Source organism: Panthera uncia, chromosome F2, assembly GCF_023721935.1.
Source record: "Panthera uncia isolate 11264 chromosome F2, Puncia_PCG_1.0, whole genome shotgun sequence".
NCBI lineage: Eukaryota > Metazoa > Chordata > Mammalia > Carnivora > Felidae > Panthera > Panthera uncia.
Window position 1 is genome coordinate 931,161 of NC_064812.1, and position 23,074 is coordinate 954,234.

At 62.9% G+C, this 23,074-nt stretch overlaps 2 protein-coding genes across 4 annotated transcripts in view; one reads left to right on the plus strand and one right to left on the minus strand.

The window, feature by feature from the left end:
* The window catches only part of SCRIB (scribble planar cell polarity protein), a 28,123-nt gene extending 21,473 nt beyond the window's left edge, over positions 1-6,650 (plus strand). The window contains 14 exon segments of the mRNA XM_049633728.1: positions 2,439-2,549; positions 2,653-2,700; positions 2,895-2,969; positions 3,884-3,952; positions 4,577-4,681; positions 4,769-4,864; positions 4,866-4,929; positions 5,031-5,160; positions 5,263-5,448; positions 5,542-5,684; positions 5,773-5,810; positions 5,920-5,994; positions 6,178-6,229; positions 6,310-6,650. Of these exon segments, the coding sequence (XP_049489685.1) occupies positions 2,439-2,549; positions 2,653-2,700; positions 2,895-2,969; positions 3,884-3,952; positions 4,577-4,681; positions 4,769-4,864; positions 4,866-4,929; positions 5,031-5,160; positions 5,263-5,448; positions 5,542-5,684; positions 5,773-5,810; positions 5,920-5,994; positions 6,178-6,229; positions 6,310-6,446 (1,329 nt within the window). The 3' untranslated portion in view covers positions 6,447-6,650.
* A 211-nt stretch (positions 6,651-6,861) lies between these two features.
* Positions 6,862-23,074, minus strand: part of IQANK1 (IQ motif and ankyrin repeat containing 1) — a 23,645-nt gene continuing 7,432 nt past the window's right edge. For 2 of the 3 annotated variants that reach the window (XM_049632800.1, XM_049632798.1), the window contains exons 4-13: positions 9,762-9,895; positions 9,468-9,632; positions 9,190-9,381; positions 8,982-9,107; positions 8,388-8,527; positions 8,249-8,303; positions 8,004-8,122; positions 7,476-7,796; positions 7,265-7,399; positions 6,862-7,202 (exon numbers count right to left, since the gene is read on the minus strand). In XM_049632800.1, the coding sequence (XP_049488757.1) occupies positions 6,899-7,202; positions 7,265-7,399; positions 7,476-7,796; positions 8,004-8,122; positions 8,249-8,303; positions 8,388-8,527; positions 8,982-9,107; positions 9,190-9,381; positions 9,468-9,632; positions 9,762-9,895 (1,691 nt within the window). In that variant the 3' untranslated portion in view covers positions 6,862-6,898. Of the gene's footprint in view, positions 7,203-7,264; positions 7,400-7,475; positions 7,797-8,003; positions 8,123-8,248; positions 8,528-8,981; positions 9,108-9,189; positions 9,382-9,467; positions 9,633-9,761; positions 9,896-23,074 lie in introns of all 3 variants that reach the window. The other variant, XM_049632801.1, reaches the window with a different exon arrangement.

Sequence of the window (23,074 nt, forward strand, 5' to 3'; positions counted from 1 at the left end):
GCGAGATCGTGACCTGAGCTGAAGTCGGCCGCTTAACCGACTGAGCCACCCAGGCGCCCCTGGGGATGGTTTCAAACCGCTCTTTTGTGCTAGTGTGAGTCTTTACGTGGTCCCAAAGCCAAAACTACAAACAGCACTTTGACGAGTCTGACTTCTGTCCCTGCAGGCCACCAGGTGTGTCGGTCTGGGGTTAGTCTGCATGATTTCTTTTTGAAAAATATGAGCAAGTACATAAAATGATTTTAAATTTGGAAAAAGGCAAGAACAGACCACAGAATCTCTCGCCCAGAGGCCGTGTGTGCGCCTCCCCCACGGTCCCACGGCGTCTCTCGTTGCAGAGGGCTCAGTGCGGGAGTGCGCGGGTGGGAGCCTGGTGGCCGCGTCTCTGCAGCCTCCCCGACCCTGACCTTGTGCACCGTGGCCCGTGGCCGCTCCCCGCAGGCTGACCCCTGTCCCCCCAGAGCCTCCTGGCAGGGCGCACAGATGGCGGTCTGGCCCATCACCCGCGGTCTCCACAGTGCTGTCCCCAGGTGTCCTCACTGTAAAGTGACTCTTTTCCCTTTGAAATTAGTATCTTGTGGGGGGACGTTGAGAGTGTCTGAATGTCCGTCACTCGTCCCGTGTCCGCCGCCAACCCTAGCGCCTGCAGGTGTCTCTCGCGTCAGTGTCGCGGTCGTCGCCAATGATGACATTCTGAACTTGCTCCTCCCGCGTTTGTCGGTCGGCCTTGTGCTGCCAGGAGGGGCTCTCCCTTCTCTGCAGTTAGATACTCCCCCGTCTGCCCCGATCGCAGACTCACTGGCCTCCACGTTGTTTTCACGGTGATGGTTTGTCGCCGTGGCCGCTGCTTTCATGCTCCAGGAGCCCTGGAGTTGGCCGATGGAAGGGGCTTCCCGCCAGCCCCTCTAACCTGGCCCACGATCCTTTGAGCAACCTAGTTTCCGGCACAACGGGTCACTCTGGGCTTATGTCATGTTCTCCCGCCCGACTCTGTGGCACATTTCTCCAAGGAGTGCTCGTTCCTTTTAGTGGAAAGTGGTATTTAGAAGCCAAGATCTGGGCCCCAGGTGTGCTCGTGGCCTCAGCGCCTCTCGGCGGGCGGGCTCTTCCATGAGTGGGTGCGTGTTGACATTTGCGTCTCTGACTGTGGAAAAGCAGGAGTTCACGTCGTCATCCACCATCCCAGTGGCCTCCCGGGCCGGCCCCTCCCTGTGTACGTGGCCTCCTCTGCCACGAGGGACCCGGCCGCCTTGCCGCTTGTGCTCTCCGCTCAGTCCCCGTGCGCGACTGTGCTCCCTGGTCTGAGGGCCCCGCCTCTCTCAGGCCCGCCTGTGGCCTTCTGACTGCCGTGTTCCAGAAGTTGAGAAGGTGGGCTCCTTAGCGTCTGTTACATCTTCCATTGTTGCCAGAATCTCAGTCCTAGTTGGGGGTCTCCCGCTGCAGGGTTTCTGTCGAGCCCGCGTTCCTAGCAGACTCTGCTCTCCCCCTCTAGCCTCTCGCCTGTCCGGCACCCAGTTCGTGTTGTCATACCTGCCTCATGGATGGCTCCGTCCGGCATGACAGCGTCCCTGTCTGTCCACTGTTTCCATCCTTGAGCCCCTCTTCTCTGCTGTGGGCACCCCCTGTCCTCGTTCTCCATGTGGCTGGCACCTCTCTGCCCTCCCCTCGCTCACCCCTTCACTCGGGCTTTCGAAGTGTCGGCCGCAGCCGGATAGGTGTTTTGGCCCACACCGACAGCCGCCCCCGTCAGCGGGAGCCGTTCACCCCGAGGGGAGTCTCCGTGCCTCCCGTGCCGCCCCTCCGGTTCCTGCTGCTGCTCACGGCTGAGTTCTCCCTCTTGTCTCGCGTGGGGTTGGAGCGAGCCCTTCCTGTGTTTCCGGCCACCTGTGTTCACCCTCGGGGCTCACGGTTAAAGCGCAGTTTGTGGACAGACCGTACGCTCTTACCCTCCTTCCTCCCACCGCTCTGCCGGCCGGTACCTGGCAGGAGACGGTGCCCGCCCCCTTACCACCCCGAGCTGCCGGGCTGCCTCCTGCATTGCGTCCTTTGTTTCAGAATGCTTTCTGGGCGCTCGCGCTGCAGATTCCAGAAGCAGCCTGTGAGTCGGAAGAGGCTTTGTGCCGCCAGGCACCCCTGCCCGGTGCCCCCCATCCCCACCCCATCTCGGTGTTGTCACCTGCTTCCCGGGCTGAGTGTACACGGTCAGCCTCCCCTGCCTCCTGCCACGTGTCAGAATGGCCTCTGGTGCTCGTGATGTGCATCCATGTTCTGAGGCAGATGCAGTGACGGCACAACGTCCGGGGTGCCGGCGGTACCCGGTCACGGATCCGCCCACCCCAGAGGCCGCCTCAGCCGTATGGGTCGCTGGCAGGTTCAGCCTACCTGCGGAGGGGACCCCGAGACCGGGGGTCCCGCCCTAAGCCCACGTCTCTCCTTAGGTGTCCCCGGGTGTCATTGCCAACCCCTTCGCGGCAGGAATTGGCCGCCGGAACAGCCTGGAGAGCATCTCCTCCGTCGACCGGGAGCTGAGCCCCGAGGGCTCTGGCAAGGTCAGAACCACCTGCAGTTCAGCCCCAGGGGGCGGGGTGGGGGGAGGGGTGGGCACGGAGCCTGAGGCCGGTGGTCCCTGACTAGTGTCTTCTCTGCTCATAGGAGAAGGAGCTACCAGGACAGACCCCACAGTGGGGACTGGAAGCTGTGGTGAGTGTCCAGGTGTCCTTGCCCTGTACACTAGGCTTCCCTTCACACTCGGGCCTGGGGCGCCGCAGGGTGCCAGGGTGGACAGTAGGCAGCGGCCCAGATGCCCACCAGGCCCTCCCTTCCCCTGGCAGCGACCTGTCCCACACTCGGGTGCAGACACGGCCTTTCACACCACTGTCTACTCTGCTCCCCAGGGTCGGGGCCCGGAGGGCCTGAAGCTGGACCACCGCACCCTGGCCGCCACGCCCGGCGCTGGCAGCACGCAGAGGGTCAGTGTCCAGGTCACAGCCCGGCCCACTCTCTCGTCTGCCCTCTAGGCTCTGACCCACCCCTGCCTTAGCACCCCTCCTCCCCCAAGACCCCAGGGACCAGGCAGGGCCCACAGGGGCACCTGAGGCAGAGGCACGCGGGGCTTGGGGGCCGGGTCCCAGGAAGCCCCCTCCCCTCAGACCCACCGGAGGAGAGCCTGAGCCTGGCCTGAGGGCTGGGGAGGGGCGGGCGGAGGCAGCTGGAGGCCTCCAGAGCCACTGGGGGTCTGCCGTTGAGGAGGACAGCTTTGAGCAGCCTTGATGAAGGCCGGGCCGGAGGGAAGTGGCCCGCTGCTGACAGCTGTGCTGGACGGGACGGACGTCGGGTCCTCAGCCCTCCCCCACGAGATGGGAGCAGCCCTCCCAGCAGCTGCCCGAGGCGCCAACATGACCGAGAGCGGTGGGGAGTCGTGCCGGGGGGGCATCTCGGAGGCTTCGGTTGTAGACCTTCCCTCAACTGTGAACAGCTGAGAGCGGGAACCCCACGGCAGGGTTGGGGCCCGTGTCCTCTGACCAGGAGGACTATGCCACGGGGTGGCAGGCGAGGGTCCGGGCCTCCCTGGCTCACGCCTCTTCAGAGAACACGGGGAGGGGAGCCGGGGGCGCTGCCCACGGAACAGCTGCCTTCGCTGTGGTCAGAGCCTCCTTCCTGTCCCCCTGGCATCGTGGGGTGCAGAGGGGATCCTGGGGGGCTCCAGGCTGTGGCCTTTGGGGGGGGGGACCCTTCACACTGGCCAAACAGGTGTTTATGTCCACCTGGGAGTGCCCCCTGGACTGGGGTCAGGTCAGGAGCCGAAGACCAGCTTCTGCCAAGCGCCCCACCCCCTGCGAGGCCCCACCCCTGCCTGACCCTCACTCCAGCCTGACGCCTGCAGGTCCTGTCTGGAACAGCCGGAGGGAAGATGGCCGAGGCTCCCTGCTCCCCCTCCCCTAGCTGCCAGCAGGTGAGTGCCTAGTGGGTGGGGGGGGGAGGGGACAGCACCTCCCCCCAGCTGCCACTCGGACTGTGAGGGCACAGCCTGCCGGCACCTCCCTGGCCAGAGGTGGTTGGTGATGTGGGTGAGGGCTCCCCGGGGCCCCCGGGGCCCCCGGGGTCAGGGCTGCCTCACCTCTGCCTGTCCTCTTGTCTGTGAGGCCCTGGGGGCCAGCTTGGCCCTACTCAGGCTCCCTGGGTCGGCTGCATGAGAGGGCAGCGGGGGGTGGGCACTGGCAATGCCAACTCAGAGGCCAGCTCCCGGCCTCTGCCCCTGCCCAGCAGACGGCAGGCAGGTAAGTGTCGGCCCCGTGCCCCTGGGTACCCAACCTGACCGCTCACCTTGGCTCCGTGTCTCTTTCCTGCACCAACTCCGCCCCCCCACACACACCTTACCTGAACCCCGATCCTTCCCTCTGCTGACAAAAGCGGCTGAGGCCTGGCCAGGGGACTCTGTGGCCCCCAGGGATAGAGGTGATCCCCGTTTTGTGAGCGCTCTGACCTCCAGTGTGCGGGCGTCTCCGGCAGCTGGTGGGGACAGCTGGTGGCTGATGATGGCTGTCTCTGCATGACTCACGTGCGCCCCACCCCTCAGCTCCCCTCCCCACCCTCCCCCGACGCACTGCCCACCAACGTGAAGCAGGCCTACAGGACCTTTGCCGCCGTGCCCGGCCCACACCCGCCGGACACCCCCGCCCAGGTACACGGTGGGCGGCCCGCCCTTCCTCTGCGTGTGCTTGCGGGGCGTGTGCCGGAGGGGCCGGGCCTCAGGACCCACTCTCCCCAGGCCCCCACACCTGGGCCCGCGGCCTCCCCGGAGCAGCTCTCCTTCCGCGAGCGGCAAAAGTACTTTGAACTGGAGGTGCGGCTGCCCCAAGCCGAGGGGCCCCCCCAAGCGCGTGTCCCTGGTGGGTGCCGACGATCTGCGCAAGATGCAGGAGGAGGAAGGTGAGCGGCCGGATGGGCAGCGGGGAGGGCTGGGGCCAGGCCAGGGCCTGACCTGTCGGCCCCCCCCCCCACACACACACCCCTTTCCTCCTCCCCCCCAGCCCGGAAGCTGCAGCAGAAGAGGGCGCAGATGATGCGGGAGGCAGAGGGCACCGGGCCCCCCCTGGACCTGGATGGGGAACCCCCCGATGAGCCAGAGGAGCTGCCTCCCCCGACCGGCCCCACCACAGGGTGAGGGGGCAGCACCCAGCGTCTCCCCGGGTGCCCCTGTACCCCCAGCACTCCACCCACCCGGCCCTCCTGTCCCATCTCCTGTCCCATCTCCTCTCCCAGGCTCGGACCCTCGTCCCCCCTGCCTCCGGGAGGCAGCGCCCCGGTGCGCACAGCCAAAGCGGAACGGCGCCATCAGGAGCGACTCCGTGTCCAGAGCCCCGAGTTGCCTGCGCCCGATCGGGCTCTGTCCCCTGCCGAGCGCCGTGCCCTGGAGGCCGAGAAGCGCGCATTGTGGCGGGCGGCCAGGTGAGGCCCCTGCGGCCCAGCGAGGCCTCCCCTGCCCCCGCTGCCTGCGGCCACCGCACCGCCTGCCCAGCCCCACCTCCCGTTTGCTCTCAGGATGAAGTCCCTGGAACAGGACGCCCTCCGTGCACAGATGGTCCTCAGCAAGTCCCAGGAGGGCCGAGGCAGGCGCGGGCCCCTGGAGCGGCTGGCGGAGGCCCCCTCACCGGCGCCCACCCCGTCACCCACCCCGTTGGAAGGTCTGCGTCCCGGTAGGGGAGGCGGCGGGTCTGCCCTGCAGCCCACACCTCCCCCAACACCCACTTCTTGTCCCCTCTCCCCCGCCAGACCTCGGCCCCCAGACCAGCACCTCTCCTGGACGCCTGGTGAGGAGTCAGCAGTCGATGCCTGTCCCGTACCCCCCTCCCCAGACTCTGCCTCTCCCTTCACCCTTTTCACGCTCTCTGCCTTTCTCCCTCACGCTGTCCTTTCAAGGCCTTGTCTGGGAGGAAGTTTGACTACAGGGTGTTTGCAGCCCTCCCTTCTTCCAGACCTGTCTATGACCTGCAGGTACAGGCCCTTCCGCGGGACAGCCGCATGGGCTCCTGCCGCCTTTGCACCAGGCCTGTCCCGCCCTCTCTGCCTGTCTCCAGTCCTGTTCCGTGGGCGCGGGGACCCCCCACCCCGGCTCTCAGGGGTGGTTGCAGGCAGCCCCTGGCTGCAGTCCTGACCCAACCCTTCTCCCCATCACAGTCCCCAGATTTTGCTGAGGAGCTGAGGTCCTTGGAACCGTCTCCTGGCCCTGGTAAGTGACAGGTGAGGCCCGGGGGTGCCCCCAGGCCACCCCACCCCCTGTCGGCTCACTGCCCTGCCTCTGCCCACCAGGCCTGCAGGAGGAGGACGGAGAGGTGGCCGTGGTGCTCCTGGGCAGGCCCTCGCCTGGCCCCGAGGAGGTGACGCTGTGCAGCAGCCGCCGCCCGATCCGGCCAGGGCGCCGCGGCCTGGGCCCAGTGCCCTCCTAGAGGTCCTGGGTACCTCCCCTGACTCGGGTGGGGGCCCTGCCCGCAGCACCACCGCCCCTGCCCCGAGTCTTTTAACCTGGGTGTTAGCATTTTAAAGAGGCCCCTCCCCAGTTGGGACCTGTTGGCAAGACTGTAACTAGTGACGTTTGTACAACCAAAGACTCTATTTTGTGGTTTAAGAAGAATAAAGTTGACTACGTTTTACCTCCTGTCTGCCTGCCCACACCCCACGGCTGGGGTTCATGGTGGTTGGGGTGGGGGGCCGGAAACAGCCCTGAACCCCCAGGCCCTCCCCCATCCCGTGCACCCGGGAGCAGCGTGCCCTCCGTCCGGGGCCCCCACGCACACCCCGCCCCACTCCCCACACCGGGTGGCGTGCACACAGTGGGAGGCGGGGACGGTCCTGGGGGGTCACGCCCCGCATCCCGGGGCCGACTTTATTGGGCCGGGCGCTAGAGGCCCCCGCGGGGCAGCTGCACGCGCACGGGGAGCAGCACCCGCAGCTGCTCCTCCGACGGCCGCTGAGCCCTGGTGACGAAGAGGAGGCGGAAGTGCCGCAGGCGCGCCTCCTGGAACCCGGCGGGGCCGTACTCGGGGCCGTCGGCGGGCCGCACCAGCGACAGGTACCGCTCCCGCTCCAGGAGCCCGCGGCCCAGCAGCTCCTGCGCCAGGCCGGGCTGCACCGCCTCCAGCTGCTGCCGCACCGCGGGGAACAGGTCCACGTCGCACAGGTCGAACACCAGCGGCTTCCCGTACCTGCGGGGCAGGCGGGTGGGTGAGGGGCCGGCGGAGGGGCCCCTGCCCTCCGTCCACCTTACCTGAGCGCCCCCAGCAGCGCCAGCCGGATCCTCTCCGGCCGCAAGTGGTCCGGGTTCACCGCGTCCACGTAGTTGGTGTCCTGGTAGCGCAGGAAGGTGGCTGCCTGGCCCGAAGGGTCGATGACAAGAGGCCACCTGGGAGCGGCCGCCGGGTCACCGCCGTCCACCCAAACCCTCCTCCGCTCACCGTCACCCAACCCAGGCTATTGACCTGCCATCCACGCGGATGCGGTCGCCCACATCCTTCATCAGTACGTCGTGCAGCTCAGTGACCTGGCATTTCAGCCCCGGCGCCGCCGCTGCCGCCGCCTCCTCCTCCTCCTCCCCTGCGGGGTCGCAGGATGGTGGCCGCGAGGCAGGAGGACCCAAAGCCCCCACCCCCCACTCGCCCAGGAGTGGGCCCCGCCCCCCAGCCCCGCCCACCCTCCTGGGTCTGCTTCCGCAGCTCCAGCCTGGCCACGGCCAGCGTCTCCTCCGCCTTCCGGGCCTCCAGACGTAGCCTGTCCACTTGGGCCTCCGCGTCCTTGATGGCCTGGAGGAGGGGCCCCACTCCGCTCAGAGCAAGGCTCTACCCCTCCACACAGGGCGTCCCGTACACCCAAGGAGGGGATAGCGGGCCCCCTTCCACCCCAGGAGGCTGCTGCTGGAAGGTGACACCCCTCGTTGGGGGCGGGGCGGGGGGGGGGGCGGGAGGAGACCCCTGCCCCAGAGCCCCAGGCCGGAGAGGGAGAAAGCCCACCTGCAGCGTGAGCTCAGTGCGGCCCAGGCGCCTCCCTTCACACTTGTGCTCCGTGATCCTCCGGTTGAGCTCACAGTAGGCCTGCTGCAGCTGGGCGGGAGGGCCCGGGGGAGGCTGGCCTGGAGCCCCGCGAACCGGCTCAGCGCCTCCCAGCGCCTCCCTCCGGGGCCAGCAGCCTGCGGGGGGCCTCCCCCCCCCCCCCCCCCCCCCCCTCCCCGGCTTCCCACCGGCCAGGCTCCCCTCACCTCTCTGTGGCGCCGCCGCCCTTCCTCAGCCAGCTGCTGCACTCCAGACTTCAGGCTGCTGGGGGAGGGGACAGCCCGCTCAGAGCCGCCCCTTGCCGCCGCCGCCACCCCCACCCTCCCCCACCCCCCCCGGCCGCACCGCTTGGCCTGTGCCTCCTCCTGTCGCTCCGCCTCCCGGGCCCGGCGCTGCCGCTCGGCCTCCATGCTCTGCAGCATGGCCTCAGTGAGGCCTAGGTCCCAGGACCTCAGCACACTAACCACGGCGTCCAGGGAGGCCACCTAGTGACAGACGACGCCGGTGAGGAGCTCAGCACGTGTGTCCTGTGTTCCGCCTGGCCTGGGAGGAGGCTCGGTTACTCTCCCGTTTAGAGAAAAGGGTGCGGCTGTCACAGCTCACCCTCCGAGGGCCCCCGAAGCCCTGACCGTCATGGTGCAGCTCCCCCCAAAGACCGTGACCGCCGAGGGTCCTCCGGGCCTCCCTCCCAAGACCAAACAGGTCTCCTTTTCCCACCCCCACCCCCAGTCCCTCCTCCCTCCCCAGGCCCCCTGCAGAAGCAGGCGTCCACTGCCCGGGTCACCCTTGGCACTGAGGGTTCCAGCCCTCGGGAAGGTTCCCGTTCTTGGCTGTCCGCAGGACACCGCCCGCGCCCCCCTCCTCTCAAGCCTCCCCCCCCCCCCGCCCCGACGACCGAGGAGGGCGGTGCGAGGCGGTGCTCCAGCCATGCTCACACACCTGCTCGGGGGTGCTACCGTCTTCTGCGTACACCCGGGGGTCCGCTCCGAGCTCCAGAAGCGCCTCCACAGCCTCCAGGTGCCCCCCGAAGGCCGCCCGGTACAGCGGCGTCCGGCCGTAGGCGCCCTGCGCGAGGGGCTCCTGAGCGAGGCCCGGGGGCCGCGGGCGCCCCCCACCCCCCACCCCCGCCCCGGGCCCCCGCGCCCACCTTGCTGTTGGGGCTGGCGCCCTGCTCGGCCAGCAGCCGGATGGCCAGGGTCTGCCCGCCGGCCGCCGCCTCCGACAGCGGCGTGTTCCCGCCGCGGTCCTCGCTCTCCACCAGGGCCACGCGCCCCCGCCGCCGCAGCGCCAACCCCGCCTCGTCGTGGCCCACGCCCTCGCGAGTCAGCAGCTCGTCCACCTGCGCGCGGGCCCGCGGTCACCGCGCGGGCCCCGGGGGCGCCCCGCCCCCGGCCCTCGCCCCGCCCCCCGCCTCCCACCTCCCACCTCCCGCAGGACCGCCTTGATCTCTCCCAGGTCCCCGGCGAAGGCCGCCTCCCGCAGCCGCGCCCCGCGCTGTCGATCCTCCTGCCGCCGCTGCTCGGCCGCCTCCTCCGCCTCCCGCCGCCTCCGCGCCGCCTCCTGCTCCCTCCGCACCAGGGCCACGAAGGCCTGCGGGCAGACCGGCACCGAGGAGTCGCGCGCCCCGGGTCACCGGCCGGCCCGCGGTCACACCCCGGCTGTGCAGAGTTCCCGCCACTGGGATCGGACCTCCGGGCCCAGCCAGCCCGGCCGCCTCACCTCCCTCTCCAGCCGTTCAACGCGCTGCAGGTAGTTGCGGTGCTCCTGCCGGCGGCGGGCCAGGGCCCTTCGGGCCAGGAGCTGCCGGAACGCACACTGGATGATCGTGGCCGCTCCATCCTCCGCGGCGGGCCCTGGGGGTGGAGAGAGGGCTCGGGGCTCCCGGTCCCCTCCAAGCCGCGGTCACGCAGCAGCTGGGACCCCAACGCCAGGCGTGCCAGACCTCCAGGTTCACCCCACCAAAGGACAGAAATGTTCTAAAGTCTGCAAACACAGGGGCACCTGGCCGGCTTGGTTGGTAGAGCAGTGACTCTCCATCTCAAGGTTGTAAGTCCCAGCCACATGTGGGGTGTAGAGGTCACTTCAAAATAAAATCTTTAAGATTGGCAAATGTGGCCGCTCGGGAATAATCCACCGGCCGAGAGCAAAGGTGGAGGAGGACCCACAGGCAAGAGTAGAGTTAGGCCCCCAACTCCTGACCTGCCCCACCCCAGACACAGCTGGGACCCCCAGAGACCCCCGCTGCGGAAGACCAGCCGGAGAAGCTAGTTGGCACCGGAGGAATGGTGAGAAACATGGCCTCGGGCAGAGAAGCCCCCACGTGCCCCCCACAGGCCCCGCCTGGGCATGCAGGGGCTGGGCACGGCGGGCACAAGCCCACGGGGACTCGGAAGAGGGAGCCCAAGGTGCCTGCGGCCCGAGCTCCAGGCCCCACGCAGCCTCCGTGGGGGGCTATGCACCCCGCAGAGAGCACGGGAACCCGACCCGCACTGGACGAGGGTCCGCACCCCGTGCCCTGGCCCCCTGCCCACCTGAGGTCGGGTGGGTTCACCTCTCTGGGCCTCCGCGTCCCTTTCTGCAAAACGGGGTAACCGTGATGGTGACACCCCACGGGGCCCCTGCGGGCTCCCAAGACTTACTCAGTGCTTGGCACGTGCTCCTGGAGTCGTGCGCCAGAGCAGCAGGGCGGTAGCCACGCCTGAGTGTGGCAGGGCCACCGCAGCGCGACCTCGCGGCGTCGGGCCACGAAGGCCGCTCACCCAAAGCGCCCAGAGCCGCGGAAGAACCTGAGAGGGACTCGGTGCGACAAGGAGTCGAGGGGCGGGGACAGTGAGCGAGGCCGGGCGGCCAGAAAGCTGGTGCGGCGGAAAGTGGACAAGATAAGCGGAGACGGCGTAGAAAGGGAGGCGAGAACAACGAAACGTGAGGATAATTCGAGACTCTGGAGGTCTCCCCGTTGTGGTCTCCGCGTTCCAGAGATAAAACACCAACAGATCTCCTGACTTGAGTCTTACGGGTGGCGAGAAAAACGTACCGGGAAACGGACCTCAGGCATCAGGCGCACCGCAACTAGGTCGCTGAACCTTCAAACAACAGCCAGAAAGCTCCTCGAGCCTCCGGATCGAAAGAGAAGCCGACGGGGGCTTCTCCTAAGACACTTCCGGCCACAGGAAAGGTCACGGGTCAGGGACTTGGTGTCCACAAAACTGAAGGGAAAAGAGGAGCTGAAGATCCACAGGGACTCTTCTCCCAGTGGCAGAGCGGGGCGTTCAGACCGCCACACAGGAGGACAGCATGACTGCGTCGCAGGTGCGAGTGGAAGGGGGGAGGGGGAGCGGCCGGCCCGGGAAGGGGGCCGAAGACCCAGCAGGGCGTCGCCAGGGGGACAAAACCTGCATGTGATCCGGAGCGCGCCTGTAAGGCTTTGGGCTTAGGCTCAGCTAATGGAAATACAGAAGGCAGTTTGGGAGCCGCACGGGAAGAAAAGGACCCGTTGCTTCCCTGAAACGCAAATGTCAGTGAGCGCCCTCCTCTCACGGGGCACCACGCTGGGCGGGGGCCCTGAAGGAGCCAGTCTTGGGGACGAGGAACAGAAGCCCCAGCAAATCCATCAGTCCCTGACGGGATCCAGATCTGGAGCCGCCCCCCCCCCCCCATGCCTGCCTGAGACCAAACAAATGGGCCCTGCAGGAGGATGGTGCTGCCCAGGGCTCTGGCACGTTCCAGAATGTTTTGGGTGCCACGTACCAAAATCATCAGGCAAATGAAGAAACACCATCTCGCTGAAAAAGAAAATGAACAACAGAAATAAACCCAGATAGAGCAAATAAGGAGTTCTTGGACGCGGACCTCATGTCTGAGTGACACATTCTCAGAATTAAAGACAAATTAAAAAGCCTTGGGACACCTGGGTGGCTCAGTCTGTTCAGCATCCGACTTCGGCTCAGGTCGTGAGCCCTGCGTCCGGCTCTGTGCCGACAGCTCGGAGCCTGGAGCCTGCTCCAGATTCTGTGTCTCCCTCTCTCTGCCCCTCCCCCAGTCTCACTCCCTCTCTCAAAAATAAATAACATTAAAAAACAATTTTTTGAAACATTAAAAAAAAATGGGGGGCGCCTGGGTGGCTCAGTCGGTGAAGCGTCCGACTTCCGCTCAGGTCATGATCTCACGGTTCGTGGGTTCCAGCCTCGTGTCGGGCTCTGGGCCGACAGGGCAGAGCCTATTTGGAATTCTCTCTCTTTCCCTCTCTGCGCCTCCCCTGCTCACGCTTTCTCCCTCTCTCTCAAAATAAATAAACTTAATAAAAAAAATTGGGGCAGAGAACTGGAAACGATAATAATAAAGGACTAAATGGAAATCTGAGGTAAAGGACTAAATGGAAATCTGAGAAGGTAAAAATATAAAACCTGAAGTTGAGAGTTCAATGAGCAAGCTCAATGGGATATTAGACACAGCTGAAAACAGAACAAAACTGGAAGCGAGACACATGGAGACACCAGGTTAAAGGCGCAGAGGCCAGAGGAAAGGTCTAGCACACGCGAACTCAAGTTGCAAGCTTAAGGGACAGGCATGAGGTAGCAACATTCAAAGAAAACTTTTCAAAACTAACAAAAGACGTGGAAAACAAACAGGGGCTCACACCCACAGCACGCCACGGTAAAACTGCTAAAAACTAAAGACGGCAAGAAAAGTCTTCAAATTAAAGGAAAAAAGGTCTATCGCCTTCAAAGGGATAAAAAAAAAATTAAGGCAAAACGAACACACCTTTGGACACACAAAGGGGCCTCAGCAGCCGCGGAGCAGCCCAGCAGGGGTGCAGGTGCGGGCAGGGGCAGGGGCAGGGGCCACGGAGAGAACGCACGTGCGGGGCAGATGCTCCCCAGACAGCGCTGCCGTCGCAAACACAGCTGAGCTAGGACACGCACAACACCGGGGCATGTGCCCAGAGGAGGGCAGGGGTAGTTCAAAGTGCCGAGGCCCGCGCCCTGTCAGGACGGGGGACAGTCCCACCGGACTTGAAGACTCCAGGACAGGTGACCGCAGCAGGATCAGTATAGAAACACTGGCAGGCACGCCTGGGGTGGCGCCCAGCAGTTTGGGCCCCGTGTCCGCCCTCCCCTGGAACAGGGGTGCCGTCCGTGTGGCGCAGGCGGTGGGCGTTGCGCCCCGCGGCTACCCCACGCTCTACAGGGCTCCCCCTTGGCAGACGGGGACCGCTGTTTGGGCCCCGCGAGAAGGCCACGGGGAGGCACACGCACACGCCCGGGCCGCAGGAGTGCAACACGGCACACGCGAGCTGTCTTCCGTTACTGAGTTTGTGGCCATTTGTCAAGGCAGCAACAGAAAACACAAAGTTACGCCCAACTGCGAGTGGTAAGTAAAGTCTAAGGCAACAGGCGTCTCTAGAGCTAAAGAACATTCCAGAAGGGGAGGGAGCAGTCTGCCAGGCAGTATGGCTCTTACAAAGACGTCCACCTCTGCTGACAAGGCCTCAAAATGCACCGAGCAAAACTATGAACAGAAACCGACGAATCTAAAATCGCACTAGGGGGGCGCCTGGGGGCTCAGTCGGTGAAGCGTCCGACTTCAGCTCAGGTCATGATCTCGCGGTTCACAGGTTCGAGCCCCGCGTCGGGCTCTGTGCTGACGGCTCAGTCTGGAACCTCCTTCGGATTCTGTGTCTCCCTCTCTCTGCTCCTCCCCCGCTCACTCTCTGTCTCTCAAAACCGAATAAACGTTAATAAATAAAACCATAACGTGTGTAACGACACAGGAAACGTCTATTTTACGGCTAACACTCTGCCTGGCCGACATGTTGAAAATGCAGGACCCAGTCACCACCGAACCCCGTCACCGCGGGACTCTGTCACCACTGAACCCTGTTGACAGGGAGCACGGGGCAGGCCGGGGCCCAGCACAAGCTAGCACCTTCCCCACCCCCCCCCCCCCCCCCCCCCCCCCGCATCATGGGTTATGTGGGACATTCCTCAGGCCCTCCCGGCTGCCCAAGGACAAAGGAGAGGAAAGGAAACCGATAGAGATCACAGTCCTGCAGGGCCTGAGTCTCCAAGTAAATTCCAAGAAAAAGGCAGTCTTCTCAATGGCCTCATCTCCAGAAACTCCCTCCTGCCTCAGGGCTAATGCTTTGCTAGAGGGAAAAACCACCTCAGCGTGACACTAGCTGGGCCTCCAGGAATCTCGAATCCTCTTTAGCATGTGGAAATCCCTTCCAGAAACTTCCTCCTGAGGTTATCTCCCGACCGACCGCACAGCGTATGAGCAGTCACTCTGCACGACCCCAGGGCAGCTCTCCCTGCCCTCGGGTCCTGGCCCCGGGCTTTACTAAAATCACCTTCTTGCACCAAAGACGACTTCGAGGGTTCTTTCTCGGCGGTGGGCTCCGGACCCCCCACCGTCACCCCCAAACCTCATCACCTGTCACCACGGTTAAGGTTAAGATCAAATAAGGAAAAATCAAGTAGGGATACCCATATATTTAGAAATTCTGAAGTACGTTTTACAATAAGCCGCGCGTCAGAGGAGGAAAACGATAAAGTACGTGGAAGCAAACGTTCACGGCGCGCGTGGGTCCCGCCGCGCGGTCAGAGGGCGCCGAGCGCTATCCGAGGGCGGTGCCTCCTCCGTGGGTCGGCCGCGCGGCAGAGCCCGAGGGGGGAGTAAGCTTTTGCCATTTGAAACCAAGAAACTTGTTCCTGAAGACCCGGCCCATCCTGACCGATTCAGAAGCAGGTGGCAGACGTTCAGACTGAACCGTGTGGCCTGCGCTTCGGGCCGAGGCGGGGGGCGCGCAGAGGACGCCCTCTGGGACACACGAGGCACCGCGTGAACTTGTGGCGCCAGGAGGCCGGGCGGGAGCACACGTTGGCAGCGCGCCCCTGGCTGCTTTTGACAAAGACGAGCTCAGAGCACAAGGGGCTGTTTTGCCAGTAGAAGGGGAAAGCGGATGGAAACGGTAACTCTTTCAAATCCCAGATAGCGCGGGGTAACATTGAGGGGACGTTTGAGGGACACGCGCAGTGAGAACTCAGCCCCGCGTCGAGGACAGAGCCGCGGGCAGGGCCGGGTCTGGGGAGTCCTCTCCCGTGACTGGGCACGACCCTCCCATCGGCCCCGGTAGACTCCAGGTAGCCACGATTAACGACAGGGATGAAAGACAGTGAGGGGAGGCGAGACAGGGAGACGGACCCCGCCGGCCAGGGCTCCCGGCGCGAAGTCGTCCGGAGCCGCACAGGGGGCCGGGGGGGGGGGGGGGGCGGGGCAGAAAACCGGACATCACGCGTGTCCACGCTGCCTCGTTCCGAACGGCGGGGCACGTGGGTGATTTGTTGCTTTTTCCTTTGATTTTCTGGCACGGCTTCAAATTTGTATGAGTGCGTGGGGCTTGGGGGTGCTATCTCATAGTCGTGCACCTGTCCTGCACGGCTGGGACCGTCGGCTGTGGAGGTCCCTCCGGCCGGCGCCCCCCGACGGCTGGCGCTTCTCTCTCTATCCTCCCATCGCTAGAAGGCCCGATCGGAAGAACACGGACCCTTCAAGAATTACGGGGTCCTCGAGAGAGAGCGACGCGCTATGAACACCCCTAAGTTCCCAGATGGAGGCCTCAGGGGCTGCCCGAGACCTTGTTAAAACGACCTCTTGCATCTCACAGACGCAGGACAGGCAGATAAGCACCAACTCCAGGCTCGGTCGCGTGCGTCGGAAAACCACCACCACCGTCCCCACTTGCTTCACGGGTTTTGGCTTTGGTTTTGTATTTGTTAGTCGGATACAAAATACTTAGGGCGGGGTCTCACCCGCAGCGAGCATGCGAGAAGTGTGACGATCAGTGTCCTCATCGTCGCTGTTATTGTACGAAAAGCCAAGTGGGAGAGCCGTGAACTTCCTACCAGAAGAGTAAATCAAAGAAAAGATAGCATAATTAAGACGATGTATAGATTCACGGCACAGTGGAGGAACTGAGCTCTTCAGTTTTCGTACCGCAGCAGACGGACAGGGTCATGAGTTCGAGCCCCACCCTGGATGTAAAGATTACTTAAATAAGCTTTAAAAAGAAAACATCCGGGGCGCCTGGGCGCCTTGGCGTCCAACGTCGGCTCAGGTCACGATCTCGTGGTTTGTAGGTTCGAGCCCCCGCGTCGGGCCCTGTGCTGACGGCTCAGAGCCTGGGGCCTCCTTTGGATTCTGTGCCTCCCTCTCTCTCTGCCCCTCCCCTGCTCACACTCTATCTCTCTCTCTCAAAAATAAATAAACATTAAAACAATGTTAAACAATAAAAAATGAAAAAAATAAAAAAAGTTCTTCTGGGTTGTCACTACTGTTACTTTTAGCACACAACTGCTCAAAGCGACAAACATATTTCAGAAGTCGGAGGTATGATCACACAACATAAATACACAAGTGGTGCGAGCAAGCAGAAGGGTAGTGAAATAGAATTTGCATGAGACTAGCCAATGAGCCCAGCATCTCTCCCGCCCCTGCCGCAGGCCTTGGAAAAGGAGCCCGATGAAGTAACCAGAGCCGCAGGCAGGGACGCCCCTTCGGGGGCCCATCATCCCGGGTCCCCCCACCCCACCCCTGCCTCCGCGCGGGTGCAGCGAAGGCGTTCCAGGCTCTGACTTCTGGGGAGGTGACAACTGAAGTGAGTCTCGCACGCGTCCTGAGTGTGGGGTCTGGGACGGCCACCCTTCCGAAATCTAGGCGGCCCTCGGCAGCCTGCAGGTGCCCCGAGGCCGGGCCTCCGCTGCCCACTCGGAGGCGGAAGCCCAGCTCTTGGGGGCCCGCCGCTGGGCTCCTGGCCTGCACGGCCGCCCAGGTACCGGCCTCCCACAAGCTCCTGAGCTCGGGCCATCCCCTCGACAGCCCCTTGCCCGCCCAGGGAAGATGGCCACTTCTGAGGCTTATCTCTGTGAGCTTCCGTGTTCCCTTCCTGATTTTTTAGACTCCCAACAGCTGTTCAACCAACTGTCCTATTAAAGTCTGTCTTCTGATTTTAGCAAGCTTCTGTTTCCTGGAGGGCATTCTGACAGGGACAGTACCTGGTACCAGAACAGACCCTAAAAGATACAATCACACGATCAGTTTGGTCCCGCTCTCGTCTTTGACCGTGGTACCGAGCTCCTGGCCAGCAGGAAGTGAGATGCCCGTGATCCGTGGCAAGAAGCAGCGTCGCGACGAACCAGACCGGCACCTGTGCTTGAACAGGAGGCCTGGATGCCTTCGGGGGGGACCCTGAGCCCCTCGCAGTCAACCCGCCTCCAAGCTCCCCAACGGCCCCGTTTGCGAGGGGGACTCGGCCCCGGAGGGAGGGCAGGGGCCAGAATTTGGACCAAGCACCGGGGCCCCAAAACACCACCGTGGCCCTCTAGTGACAGCGGGGGCTTCTCGTGGGCAGATGGTGGAACTGGGGCACAAGAGGGGGCCGAAGGCAGGAGGAGGGAGAAGGGGCTTGCTCTCCCCCTCTGCTGCGCATTCTCACACCGCCCCGGCCACGCAGCCGCTTCCGTGTCAGAGGAGGCCGGTCTTCTGAACCAGGCGGTGGCCTCCGCCGAAGCGGCCGCCCTGAGAGGCGAGGCCCCCGTGACCTCTCACCGCACCGGCCCATAATCAGAGCCAGGGGTCCGAGCAGACGGGCGGGGAAGTGCAAGCCGGCTCCGGGAAGAAATGGCCGGCTTTCAAAAAACTCTTTTTTGCAGGAAACGGTTGATGTGAGTCTGTAAAGCCTCCGCCTGACTGGGATCCTTGGGCACCCCCTGCGCTAAAACAGTAAGAAGGACACTTGTGGGGTCGCCTGGGCGGCTCGGTCAGTTAAGCCTGCCTGGGATTCTCTTGCTCTCGGCCCCTCCCCCGCTCGTGCTCGGTCTCTCTCTCTCAAAATAAATACACTCGAAAAGAAAAAAGAGAAAAGAGGGGTGTCTGGGTGGCTCAGCTGAGCTTCCGACTCTTGACTTCGGCTCGGGTGGTGATCTTGCGGTTCATGGGTTTGGGCCCCGCATCACCCTCTGTGCTGGCGGCTCGGAGCCTGCCTGGGATTCTCTCTCTCTCCCTCTCTCTCTCTCTCTCTCTCTCTCCCTCTCTCCCCCTCCCCTGCTCTCTCACTCAAAAAATAAACAAGCTCATTTGAAAAATTACTTTAAAAAGACAAAAGGAAGAAAGACACTCGTGAGTGACCGCGGAGCTCAGTGGTGACTCTGAGGGGAGTGACCAGTTTCGGGAAGAGAAGCGGTTAAGCGGCTGCAGGGTGGCGTCGTGACAGGCAGAGGGCAGAGTGGTGGCCGGGGCGCTCTGACGTGCCATGGGACACGTGGCAGTGTGTGGGGCACCGTTCGATCTGTAAAGTCGGAATAACCCCAGGTCTGCCGAGCAGATATCTGACGTCAGCCGTCACAGTCGCCCTCGGTCCCAGACAAGCGCCAAAGTCAAAGACGGAGCCGCTCTGGGAGGAGGACCCGGCCACAAGCTCTGTCCCGACGCCGAACACTCTCCCAGTCCTTCCTCAGAGGGGTCCGTGGCCCTGTAGCTGAATGAAGCGTACACTGGGCAACGGGGGGGAGGGGTGTAGACCTTCAGAGGGCCCCCGGGGGTGGCATCTAGACTGCCACCGCCACCCGCAGCTTTGCAGCAGCGTCAGGGTCCTCTGCTCGCAGAAGGGGCGTCCGCGAGGAAGGCGCCGTGGCTTGAGTCGTCTCCCCCGGGCCCGGCAGGTCTATGGATCCGACCTGTACGTTGGGGTAGATCTGCTTAGCCGCTGGCAGAACGCTCACCTCGGCGCCTCGACCAGCGGGGTCATTACGGCAGGAAGAGCCAAGCGGGGCCCCAGGGAACTTCCTCCCGACCAAGATGTGGACAAGATAGAAACAGTGCTTTCCTGGAGGACTCGTAGAGATCAGCCGCGACACCAAGGACTGGAGGGACCCACATAAATAGTCAACTGATCTTTACAAAGAAGCAAAGGCCGCCTTTCCAACGAACGGGCAGGGACAGCTGGTCACCCACGCGCAAAGGGGAAGAGAACGTAGGCTCACACCCGGACACACTTCACAGAAATTCACTCACAGTGGATCACAGACCGGGGGCGACCGACCGGCTCAGCTGGTGAGGTGTGCGATTCCTGATCTCGGGGTTGTGGGTGCAAGCCCCACACTGGGTGGAGAGATTACTTAAAAAACCAAAATCTTTAAAAAAAAAAAAAATGGATCACAGCCCTGAACGTAAAATGCAAAACTATAAAGCTCTTAGAAGATGACACAGGAGAAAACCTGGATGGCCGTGGGTATGCTGCCCATCTTTAGATGCAACTTCAAAGGCACCATCCAGAAAGGAAATCACTGATACGCTGGACCTCATTAACTTAAAAAATTCCTGCTCTGTGAAAGACAGTGTCAGAGAGTGAGAAGACAAGCCACAGACGGGAGAAAACATCGGCAAAAGACACATCTGGTAAAAGCATGTCACACGGGGCGCCCACTCTTGATTTCGGCGCAGGTCAGGATCTCGCGGTTCTTGAGTTTGAGTCCTGCATCAGGTTTGGCACTGACGGTAAGGAGCCTGCTTGGGACGCTCTCTCTCTCTCTCCCTTTTTTGCTCTCTCCCTCTTCAAATACATAAATAAACTTAAAAAAAGAAAAAAAACCCCACGTTATCCAGAGTATACAAAGAACTCTCGAAACTCAGCAGTAAGGAAACAAACAACACAATTAAGAAACAGGCCAGAGGCCTTAAGAGACAAGTCCCCCAAAGAAGATAAATAGATGGCAAACAATCATATAAAAGATGCTCCACATCACATGTTATCTGGGAAATGCAAATTAAGACAACGAGATCCGCCCGCACACCTACTAGAACGGCCAAAATCCAGAACACCGAATAACCCGATGTTGGTCAGGATGCGGAGCCACAGGAACGTTGGCTCGTGGCTGGTGGGAAAACGGAATGGGGCAGCCACTTTGGAAGACAGTCTGGAGAGTTCTTATAAAATTAAACATGCTCTGGCCACGTGATCCTGGAGTCACGCTCCTTGCCGTCTACCTAAAGGAGATGAGAACTTGGGTCCACACGACAACCTGCACACGGGTGTTGACAGCGGCTTCATCCAGAGCCCCCAAACCCTGGAACAGCCGAGGTGTCCGTCAGCAGGTGAACGGACAACCTGCGGTCCATCCAGACAACGGGATGTGGGTCGGCACTAAGTAGGAACGGGCTGTCGAGCCGTGAAAAGACCCGGAGGGACCCTAGATGCATATTACGAGGTAAAAGAAGCCAGTCCGAAAAGGCTACGCGCGGTACGATTCCAAGTCTGTGACGTTCTGGAAAAGGCAAAACCGTGGAGACGGTAAAAGACGAGTGGGGGCCGGGGGTCGGGGGGACGGGAGGGACAGAGGGTTCGGGGCAGTGAAGCTACTCCGGGTGACTCTCAGCATCGGGCACACGGATCACACGTCTGTCCAAACCCGCAGACTGTACGGGCCTAGAGTGAGCCCTGAGGTAAACTGTGGATGCCGGCTGCTGACGAGGCATCACGATCAGGTACCCGTGTCCGTTCGCTGACTGGGACGCAGGTACCACTCTGGCGGGGATGCTGACAGCTGGAGAGATCGCACACGAGTGGGGGCAGGGGGTGTATGTGAAGTCTGTGTACTTTCCCCTCAGTGCTGCTGGGAACCTGAAAGCGCTCCAAAAAATAAAGCCTTAATTTAAACAAGAAGGCAGGAAGGCTCGAGGAGAGCGGGAGCGGGGTCCCCGGAATATCTCCATTGAACTCACCAATCTGGCCTTTGCAGAAAGTGACTAATGGCGGAAGGTGACGGAGCACGAGCACGGTGACCTTGAATGGGTGGCAGGGCCGGTGGGGTCTGCCGTCCGGAAGTGGCGCCTTCGTGGGAGCCGATCCGCCTCCGGCGGATCGTATGTGGCGACTGACTTGGCACATGCTTTCCCCTCGACAGCCATCACCGGGTGGGCCCGGCCAGGGCGGCAGTCTCCCTTCACCGTGTCTTCTCAAGACCCCGGCTACGCTCTGCCTTCTACTCCGCTATGGCCCATAGGGACCGTGGGAGACAGAACGATGCCCCTGCCGAAGATGCCCACGTGCCGGTCCCTGGAGCCTGCGAATGTGCTGTGTTACATGCAGGAAGGACTTAAGGTTGAAGATGGACTTGAGGCACTAATCAGCTGACCTTCAAATAGGATGATCACCCTGGGTTATGCAGGTGGACGCGATGCAATCACAAGGCTTCTCACAAGTAGCAGAGACAGGGGGCGCCTGGGCGGCTCAGTCCGTTGAGCGTCTGACTCTTGATTTTGACCCAGGTCATGATCTCACGGTTCGTGAGTTCCAGCCCCACGTCGGGCTCTGTGACGACAGTGCGGAGCCTGCTTGGGATTTCCTCTCTGCCCCACCCCTGCTCATGTGCTCTCTCTCAAAATATAGAAGCTTAAAAAAAAAAAAAAAGTGGAAGAAAGAAGAGGCCATAGGGAGCTGTGACCCGAAAGAAGGTCAAACAGATGCCACACCGCTGACCCGGAAGGTGAGGAAGGGCCAGGAGCCGGGAACGTGGGCACCTCCAGGAGGGAGGACACAGATTTCCCTCTGGAGCCCCAGGAAGGATCTCGGTCTTGCCATGGCCTTCCTGTCACCCGCTGAGGCCCGTGTCGGACTTCTAAGCTATAGTGCTGGCTGTCACAGCAACTGCAGACAGTGGACACGGGAACCCAGATGCTCCTGGCACCTCCCCGGTCCAGGGAGCTCCAGACAGCGGAGGCAAAACCACGCCGGTGAAGTCTTAAGGGTTCATGAATCCGGGGCGCGTTGGGACATCTCAAGGTAAAAGAGAAATGGCTGTGCCCCGTTCGAGGAAGAGGCAGGCCCGTGAGGACTTGAGAGCAGCACAAACCATACCTGGGAGTACGGCCCACCCCGCTTACTGAGAGACCCAGAAAAGGCTACCGGCTCCAGCAGGGCCCGGAGGTTGTGGCGGAGGCAGGCCCGCCCTGCCGGAGGGTCTGTGGGGAGAAGGGTGCCGTCAGCAAGGCCGGGGGACGGCCGCAGACTCTAGAGGAAGGCTCTGCCTTCCGGGACAGAACACCATTCGTGGTTTGGCCCCTGGGGAGGTGGGCGTCCGGCTGGGGCACCGGAGGACGTGCAAACTGGGCGGTCAATCGCCGCCTGGGGTCCTCGCCCGTGGACCCCCGGCACGGGGCACACGCCGCGGCAATCCAATGCGTGACAACAACGAGCCACCGAGGAGGCACAGTACATTCCGTGACCCAGACGGTCCTGCCGTCCTGTCCTCTCTCCAGCAGGATCACAGCCTCGCCACCTGGGAGGACAGGAGGCGGAGCGAAGTCTCGCCTTGAGGCACAGGAGGCTCAGCCCTGTGATCGCCGCCTATTACGCTCCTCTGTCAGGGGGACCCTAAAAGACGGCAGTGGAGGGGCTCCCCCAGGGGCACCTGGTCACCCCTCCCTATGGGTGGGAAGAGTGGCCGCGACTGTGCAGAAAATGGGACCCCAGGACACTGGTGAAAGGCTTGGCTGGCTCCTCAGGAACACACACTGAGCAGGACTGGGATGACAGAGACACGCAGGCCTGGAAAGGCACGAGGATAGGCACGCGGCAGGAGCAGGCTGGGGACACCAGACAAGGGTGGCTGGCTCTGCATCTCACTGTGACACGCCCAGACACAGCCCGCTGCGGAGGAGACGACAAACACCCAGGTGGACAGCACAAGGGACCCGTGGGTATCGGCCGGCCTCTCTGCCCGGCCGCCCAGTGCTCACGTGCGGGCCTGCGGTGAGCGGAGTGGCCACAGTGGCGGGGACGCCGGTGACACTCGGACCCAACAGCATGAGCCCCTCTCATCGAGGCTGACCCAGATCAGATGCTGTCCCGCCCGATGGCCTTCTCCATAGCAGCTCACGTCCGGGACTTGGGGGGCGGCAAGGAGCCCGGGGAGGACTCCCTCCGAAGGGACTTCTCGGAATAAACCCAGAGCGTGAGAACACTCCGTGCTCCCCCC